The sequence below is a fragment of the Triticum aestivum genome, chromosome 7D (assembly GCF_018294505.1).
Source record: "Triticum aestivum cultivar Chinese Spring chromosome 7D, IWGSC CS RefSeq v2.1, whole genome shotgun sequence".
Classification (NCBI taxonomy): Eukaryota; Viridiplantae; Streptophyta; class Magnoliopsida; order Poales; family Poaceae; genus Triticum; species Triticum aestivum.
The window spans coordinates 543,197,335-543,206,560 of NC_057814.1; the positions used below are offsets into that span (position 1 = coordinate 543,197,335).

General features: G+C 48.0%; 1 protein-coding gene across 1 annotated transcript; it reads right to left on the reverse strand.

The window, feature by feature from the left end:
• Nucleotides 1–6,899: 6,899 nt before the first annotated feature.
• LOC123167511 (uncharacterized) lies at nucleotides 6,900–7,989 on the reverse strand. The gene is made up of 2 exons (XM_044585351.1): nucleotides 7,410–7,989; nucleotides 6,900–7,309 (listed from the first exon to the last, which is right to left on the reverse strand). Exons 1-2 carry the CDS (start codon nucleotides 7,733–7,735, stop codon nucleotides 7,078–7,080), a joined length of 558 nt encoding a protein of 185 aa, XP_044441286.1. The 5' UTR covers nucleotides 7,736–7,989; the 3' UTR covers nucleotides 6,900–7,077.
• Nucleotides 7,990–9,226: the final 1,237 nt, after the last annotated feature.

Consider the following 9,226-nt stretch of genomic DNA (forward strand, 5'->3'; position numbering starts at 1 on the left):
TTGAGAGGTTGTGGCCAGCAATGACGCCTGCTTACTCACATAAGACACATTTAGTTAGTTTCCTGCAAAAATGAATTGATCCTCTGTCCGGCCTTTCTTTCCGAACACCGGACAGTGTCTCAGGGGCTACTGTCTATATGGGGATTTTCTCTTTTGCGTCGCTTACCTCAAAACCTGTCAGCAGGCTGCTGTAAGCCTCGGTTAGTCCGCTCTTGATGGACTGAACCCTCTCAATCACTGTACCCATAAGGATACGGTGTTCATCCACAATGGAAGCGCCGCGTAGCGCTTCCAGCAGATTATCCGGTGCCTCTGGTTGGATAGAGGTCACCGGCGGGATAGGCACACCTCCTTCTCTCGAAGGAGGCTGCTCGCCGGATTCCAGAGCCGTATAGGTCTACGGAACCGTATCCGGTTGGGGGCCCAACTGAACACGGCCCCCATCGCCGGTCTCCATGGGGGTCTGCTCCCCCATCTGTCCGGTGACTGAGGTTTCGCCCTCCGGCGCCTCCCGGACAGTCTCCTGGGCTTCCCCCTGGCAGGGGAAGGTCCTTCGACACAGCACCTCGGCGTCGCCCTTGGCCTTGGGAGAGTGAGCGGCTGGCGGTGACTCGCTGCCCATCACTTTTGAATCCAACAAACCTCCTGATGAGGTTCGTAGGGAGCTGTCGTGGGCCGGACTGCAGTAGCATGATTAAACATATTAATACCATAAAGAGGAGAGGCCGGATACATGGATGCATATGGGCTTTTTAGTACTTACGATGCGGCCAGGGGCTTGCTTCGGGGGCATCGCTCTGAGCTGTTGTCGACGTCCCACGCAGAGTTATCCGGGAGGGGGCCCTTCCCCCTCTTGGGCGCCTCCGCCTCCAGATTTGTGGAGGCCGCCCTCTTCTTCCTCCCCCCATTAGGGGGAGAGTTGCTTTCCTCCTCCTTGTCGTCATCTTCGGCGGCAGAGGAGTGAGTCTTGTCTTCGGATGTCACGTCCGAAGGGCCCTTACGGCGAGGGCCACCTTTGGCCCCCTTGGCCTTCTTCTTGGCCTTCTTATCCGATGCCTTGTAGGGCGCTAGAACCAGCATCTTCGCCAGGAGCGGGATGACTGGTTCCTCGGGCAGCGGATCCGGACACCGAATCCGCTCCGCTTTCTCCGTCCATACCTGGAAGAATGAAATAAGTAAGGTTTAGATATCCTCCTTGAACAAGCAAGTAGAGGATGCGCCTTGAGACGTAACTTACCGCACTGGCAGGATGGGCAAGATCGTGCCCGCGGTCCGAGTCTATGTCCGACGGCGTCTCGTTGCCCTTAAAGAGCAACTTCCATACATCTTCGTGAGTAGTTCCGAAGAGTCTTTCCAAGGTTTGGTGCTTCTCCGGATCAAATTCCCATAAAGGGCATGTTCGTCTCTGGCATGGAAGGATCCGGCGAACTAGCATCACCTGGATCACGTGGACGAGCTTGATGTTTTTATCCACCATGCTCCGGATGCGCGTCTGCAGCGCTATCAGCTCGTCCGACGAAGACCAATTTGGGCCCTTCTTTAGCAAGGAGGTGAGTCGCATTGGGGCCCCAGACTTGAATTCGGGAGGCGCGGCCTAGGTAGCATCGCGTGGCTCTGTGATATAAAACCACAGCTTCTGCCACTCCTTGACAGTCTCCACAAACGTGCCTTTGGGCCATGTGACATTGGGCATCTTGCTCACCATGGCTCCTCCGCACTCCGCGTGTTGGCCATCCACCTTCGGCTTCACGTTGAAGATCTTGAGCCATAGTCCGAGGTGGGGAGGAATGCGGAGGAAGGCCTCGCACATGATAATGAATGATGAGATGTTGAGGAAGGAGTTTGGGGCTAGATCATGGAAATCTAGCCCGCAATAGAACATGAGTCCGCGGACGAAAGGGTGGAGAGGAAACCCTAATCCGCGGAGAAAATGGGGGATAAACACCACCCTCTTATTGGGCTTCGGGGTGGGGATGACTTGCCCCTTTGCCGGAAGACGGTGGGCGATTTCCTTCGCCAGATACCTGGCCGCCCGAAGCTCAGTGATGTCCTTCTCCTTGACAGAGGAGGCCATCCACTTGCCTTACCCTCCAGATCTGGACATGGTTGAATGCTTTCTGGAAGCGAAAAGGATGAAGACTTGGGCGCTGGAGCTCGAGAATGGAAGGGCAGAGAAAGAGAAGGCGTGGGTGAAGAAGGGGAATCCTTATCTCCTTATAAAGGCAGTGAATATCAAGAGCCTCCCCACTCGCCTTAAAACTCGCCTATTCCCAAGGGCTGTGCAAACGGTACGGTTGGATTACCCACGCCCGTATTGATGAGAATCCCGCAATAAGGGGACACGATCTCTGCTTCGACAAGACGTGCCAATGAAAACCGCGTCTCGAAACGTGGAACGACAGCCAAAAACGGTTCGAAATAATGACCGGGCAGACGTGATGTCACATTACAAAAAGTTGTCAGCGGATTGGACTCGTGAAATATTATACTCTCTGCGGTTGTGTGTGTGGTACTTGTGTTGTAGATTCGGACACTTTCATTGCGTCTGAAGACTATCTTGGAGTATTTGGAAAGGGGAACCCGCCTTGCAATGCCGAAGACAATCTGCACGCCGGGCACCTCGTCATTGAAGCCTGGTTTAGGGGCTACTGAGGTTGTCCTGGACTAAGGGGTCCTCGGGCGTCCGGCCTGTTGGACATGGGCCGGACTGACGGGTTGTGAAGATGCAAATACCGAAGACTCTACCCGTGTCCGGATGGGACTCTCCTTGGCGTGGAAGGCAAGCTTGGCGTCCAAATATGAAGATTCCTTTCTTTGTAACCGACTTTGTACAACCCTAGTCCCCTCCGGTGTCTATATAAAATGGAGGGCTTAGTCCGGATCAGCAGACAGCCATACAGGCTAGACTTCTAGGGTTTTAGCCATTACGATCTCGTGGTAGATCAAATCTTGTAATACTCATATTCATCAAGATCAATCAAGCAGGAAGTAGGGTATTACCTCCATAGAGAGGGCCCGAACCTGGGTAAACATTGTGTTCCCCGTCTCCTGTTACCATCGACCTTAGACGCACAGTTCGGGACCCCCTACCCGAGATCCGCCGGTTTTGACACCGACGGTATGGTAATCCTATTCTGGAAGTCATGTTACTAGACCATGACGAACCTACGAACTATGAGAAGCGATGATGAGCCCAGATTCGACAAAATGGCTTGAGGCCATGAAATCTAAGATGGGATCCATGTATGAAGAACAAAGTGTGGACTTTGGTTGACTTGCCCGATGATCAGCAAGCCATTGAGAATAAATGGATCTTCAAGAGGAAGATGGACGCTGATAGTAGTGTTACTATCTACAAAGCTCGAATTGTCGAAAAACAATTTTTTGACAAGTTCAAGGTGTTGACTACGATGAGATTTTCTCACTTGTAGCGATGCTTAAGTCTGTCCGAATCATGTTAGCAATTGCCACATTTTGAAATCTGGCAAATGGATGTCAAAACTACATTCCTTAATGGATTTCTTAAAGAAGAGTTGTATATGATGCAACAAGAAGGTTTTGTCAATCCTAAAGGTGCTAACAAAGTATGCAAGCTCCAGCGATCCATATATGGACTGGTGCAAGCATCTCGGAGTTGGAATATACGCTTTGATAGTGTGATCAAAGCATATGGTTTTATACAGACTTTTGGAGAAGCCTGTATTTACAAGAAAGTGAGTGGGAGCACTACAGCCTTTCTGATAAGTATATGTGAACTACATATTGTTGATCGGAAATGATGTAGAATTTTATGGAAAGCATAAAGGAGTGTTTGAAAGGAGTTTTTCAAAGAAAGACCTCGGTGAAGCTGCTTACATATTGAGCATCAAGATCTATAGAGATAGATCAAGACGCTTGATAAGTTTTTTCAATGAGTGCATACCTTGACAAGATTTTGAAGTAGTTCAAAATGGAACAGTCAAAGAAGGAGTTCCTACCTGTGTTGCAAGGTGTATAGTTGAGTAAGACTCAAAACCCGATCACGGCAGAAAATAGAAAGAGAATGAAAGTCATTCCCTATGCCTCAGTCATAGGTTCTATGAAGTATGATGTGTTGTGTACCAGACCTATTGTATACCTCACCATGAGTTTGGCAAGAGGGTACAATAGTGATCCAGGAGTGGATCACTGGACAACGGTCAAAATTATCCTTAGTGGTATAAGGATATGTTTCTCAGTTATGGAGGTGACAAAAAGTTCATCGTAAAGGGTTACGTCGATGCAAGCTTTGACACTGATCCAGATGACTCTGAGTCTCAATCTGGATACATATTGAAAGTGGGAGCAATTAGCTAGAGTAGCTCCGTGCGGAGGATTGTAGACATAGAAATTTGCAAAATACATACGGATCTGAATGTGGCAGGCCCATTGACTAAACTTCTCCCACAAGCAAAACATGATCACACCTTAGTACTCTTTGGGTGCTAATAACATGGCGATGTGAACTAGATTATTGACTCTAGTAAACCCTTTGGGTGTTGGTCATATGGCGATGTGAACTATGAGTGTTAATCACATGATGATGTGAACTATTGGTGTTAAATCACATGGTGATGAGAACTAGATTATTGACTCTAGTGCAAGTGGGAGACTGAAGGAAATATGCCCTAGAGGCAATAATAAAGTTCTTATTTATATTTCCTTATATCATGATAAATGTTTATTATTCATGCTAGAATTGTATTAACCGGAAACTTAGTGCATGTGTGAATACATAGACAAAACAGAGTGTCCCTAGTATGCCTCTACTTGACTAGCTCGTTAATCAAAGATGGTTAAGTTTCCTAACTATAGACATGTGTTGTCATTTGATGAACGGGGTCACATCATTAGAGAATGATGTGATGGACAAGACACATCCGTTAGCTTAGCACTATGATCGTTTATTTTATTGCTATTGCTTTCTTCATGACTTATACATGTTCCTATGACTATGAGATTATGCAACTTCCGAATACCGGAGGAACACTTAGTGTGCTATCAAACGTCACAACGCAACTAGGTGATTATAAAGATGCTCTACAGGTGTCTCTGATGGTGTTTGGTGAGTTGGCATAGATCGAGATTAGGATTTGTCACTCCGAATGTCGGAGATGTATCTCTGGGCCCTCTCGGTAATGCACATCACTATAAGCCTTGCAAGCAATGTGACTAATGAGTTAGTTATGAGATGATACATTACAGAACGAGTAAAGAGACTTGCCGATAACGAGATTGAACTAGGTATGGTGATACCGACGATCGAATCTCGGGCAAGTAACATATCGATGACAAAGGGAACAACATATGTTGTTATGCGGTTTGACCGATAAAGATCTTCGTAGAATATGTAGGAGCCAATATGACCATCCAGGTTCCGCTATTGGTTATTGACCGGAGATGTGTCTCGGTCATGTCTACATAGTTCTCGAACCCGTAGGGTCCGCACGCTTAATATTCGATTTCGATTTGTATTATGAGTTATGTGATTTGATGTACCGAAGGTTGTTCAGAGTCCCAGATGAAATCACGGGCATGACGAGGAGTCTCGAAATGGTCGAGACATAAAGATTGATATATTGGACCATGTTATTCGGACAACGGAAGTGTTACGGATAATTTCGGATAAAACCGGAGTGCCGGAGGGGTTACCGGAACCCCCCGGGGAAGTAATGGGCCTTAGTGGGCCTTAGGGGAGAGAGGGGGCAGCAGCCAGGAGGTGGCGCCCCCCCCCTCCCCAAGGGGAGTCCGAATAGGACTAGGGGAGGGGGCGCGGCCCCTCTTTCCCTCTCCCTCTCCCTCTCCTTCCTTCTTCTCCTACTTGGACTAGGAAGGGGGGCGATTCCTGCTTGGAGTAGGATTCCCCCCCTTGGGCGCGCCCCTTAGGGCCGGCCAGCATCCTACTCCACGCTTCCGCTTTCGGTCTACGAGGGTACATGGACACACTTTCCCCGCCCGTTGCTATGCTTCTCCTTGATGAGTCTGCATCCTAGAAGCATTTTGATCAACTTTTAATGGAGGCATTTATTGGTTCATGCAATTCAGGTCATTCATAAGTCATGATCGAGCATGAACCGTTGGTTGTTCAATTTGCCTTTATCCTATATCAGCATGCATTTTTTTAAATAAAATATTTTCTAATCCTAATATTTTGTTGTGTTCCTTTTTCAAATATCAATAGCCGCCGTCATCCACCACGATGAACATCCAGTATATATACTACTGACAACCAATGTTGCCTACATTACTTACTCCCTCTATTCTTAAAAGAGTGTACTTCCAACTTTATTGAAAAGTCAAACTTTTTTTATGTTTGACCATATATATAAAATAATAGACCAACATATATGCCATCAAATTAGTAGCATTACATTCATGATAAAATATATTTTCGTCATATACCTATTTGGTTTCACAAATATTGACATATTTTTGCATAAGCTCGGTCAAACTTTAAGATAGATTGACCCTCCAACGAAGTTGAAACTACACTCTTTCAAGGACGGAGGGAGTATCATCAAAGGGCCGTGTTCAGTTGTAATATAGGAATAGTTTGCTCTTCGGATCTATATAGAAATAGAAAAAACAAGGTATGCCATTGAATCTTTTAATTACTTAATCATTTATGCATCTTATATTACGAAATTTTTCACGGGATGTCATTTATTTTTCTATACATATAAGTAGATAGACAAATATAAAATTTGTCATCCGTCTGTTCCATAACGTCAAACGTTTTTTAAGCTATACATCTTACATTATGGGACGAGATTTTTTAAGTAGCGTTGGCACCTCTGTAAGATGAAAGAGAAATGCACCGTATTAGCAGTGCAGAACAGCATAAAGTAACTATAATTTCTTTTTAAAAAAAGGTAGAGTACTAACTATAATTTCTTCTTCCATTTCTGTGAAAATAACAAATTTATACACACTTTCTGATTCTCATTGCTCGTTCGATATTACTATGTTTACTTCAAAATTACCATTGACAAGAGCAAAATAGTAATCTCGCTATATTACAAGGGTCGGATGACATTACATGAACATGACTCGTATCATTTAGTCGTCGTAATCATCGTTATCCCTGCGGTTGAGGAACCGCCGGACGGCGCCGACGACCGCCCCGCCCACAATGAACAGGACGAGTGTGTCGAAGCCGCCACCGACCCCGAGGGCGACGCTCGGGCCACCGTAGAAGCCGAACGGCGACAAGCCGTACCCGCCATAGCCACCGTAGCCGTAGCCGCCGACCAGCGGTGGCGCCACGCCGGGATTGACGTAGATGTTCGTCCTGCGAGCACGCGCGCGAGCATCACAAAACAAATCAGAATTGCATCAGGCTATTGCTACGTTAGATCTGGCCATCTGGCAGATGTTTAATTGATGGTTACCTCGAGTTGTTTATCCTTGGACCGGACGAGCGCGGTGCCGCGGACCGAAACGCCTTCCCACCGATCCTGCCGCCGGACTTGCCCGCCATGGCGTCGTCGACGGGCGCGAGTACGAGCACGCCGGCGGCCATGGCGACCATCGCCAGCTTCCCAAGATTTTTCAGCTCGAGGTTTCCGGCCCACGACGGAGGCGCGTCCTTCTGGTCGGACGCCCTGCAAGAGAGCCTCGCCGATGCCGGCCTAATTGACGACCTCGTGAGCTGCGGGGCCGTGCATAGGGGCCTCCCTGTGAGGAAGCTCTGGAGAGATGTGGGGGCTAACGCCATGGCCGTGATCTCTCCCTGGGCTTCTAGCTTGCTTGCTTTGCTTGCTCTTGCTATGTCTTCTTCCTTCTCTGAGTTTCTTGATTGCTTGCTGCAGTTTGAGATGGGAAGTGGTGAAAGAAGGGTAATCTTGTAGCTTTCAGGGATTGCCGCGTTTTGGCTGGAGGAGGAGGAAGGGCAGTAGGAGACTAGAAGGCTTATCTTGAGATGAGCAAGAGGCCACTTGGCCGAATGTGAGCGGCCGGGTGAAACCTCTAGAGGAGAGATATCTTTTGAGCGCTTGTTTGTTCCGTAGCACAACTTTTTCCGAACACACAAACATGCAGCTGTGCGCTTGGCACACGGTTGAATCTGGTGCTTTCACATTTCAGTTTCTCCAGCCATTCTCTTTTCGGTGCAAGAGCTCTGCCGATTTTTTAATAAGGTAGGAAAAGGAAAAAAGAATACAGAGGGAGTGTTGGGTTCCTCTCCGCTCTCTTAACTCTGCTCCCGGAGCGGACCTCACTTTAACGGAGCTGCGAAGACCGAGCTCCACCAACTCCGCGGAGTGGGAGCAGAGAGATTACGAACGGGGCCAGAGTCACCATTTATGAGGGAAACGAGGATCCAAGCAAATAACCTAGCATGACTTCTACCCGAATTAACTGAGAGCGAGATTTTCAAAAGTGCCTTCGATAAGGGAAGCAATGCCCAAGAACTGACATGATCAATCACCGTCAAGCACAAAGCTTTCGCCCAGATACTCACACAACCGGGCCACCGGACCTCGAATGCTGCCCTGCCAACATCCACCACCGCAGCTCTAACTCTGATCGAACACGGCCAATGATAGCGGTGTACTCTTCGCTAATGTATCCAAGGAGGGGGCGAATGCCGATGAGCATGCTCATCACCGATAATGAGCCCTACCAAATAGAAAGCTTCCGCCCCGGACCTAATGCTTCACCTCCTTTACATGCCTATGGAGGGAGCTCAACCCTAGCAAATCTGTGAGAGCGAGGCATAACTCCACGCGTACGACCACACGTTTCTATGGTGGCCTGCCATGAAGCGCCCACATCGGTTCCAGGGACCGCGGGCTAGGCAGATCAAGCGCAACCACTTCAGATCTGCACGCCACATCCCGAGGTCATCGCCCTGGCCTTCCTGCTCCGCCACATTGGCCGCCCACATGGCCTAGAACACCCAGTTGCATCGTCTGTCAGCCTGAACACACCAACAAACCTGAGCCCATCGGATCTGAGCACAAGGCCCCTGAATCTTCTACCCCGCGACGCACATGCCCCCATGATTTTGTAGCTTTTGGAAACATTGTCTCAACAGTTTTGACACATGACTGGGTACAATCACCAAGGTGGGATTGATCATCAATCACACTTAGCTCTTCTTCTTGATTAAAGTGAAATGTGTCACTAGTCCATTACCTCAAACTAATTGCATGCTTTAGGCCCACAACTCCGGATTTGATCAATTTAGGTCGTAAACTCGTTTATT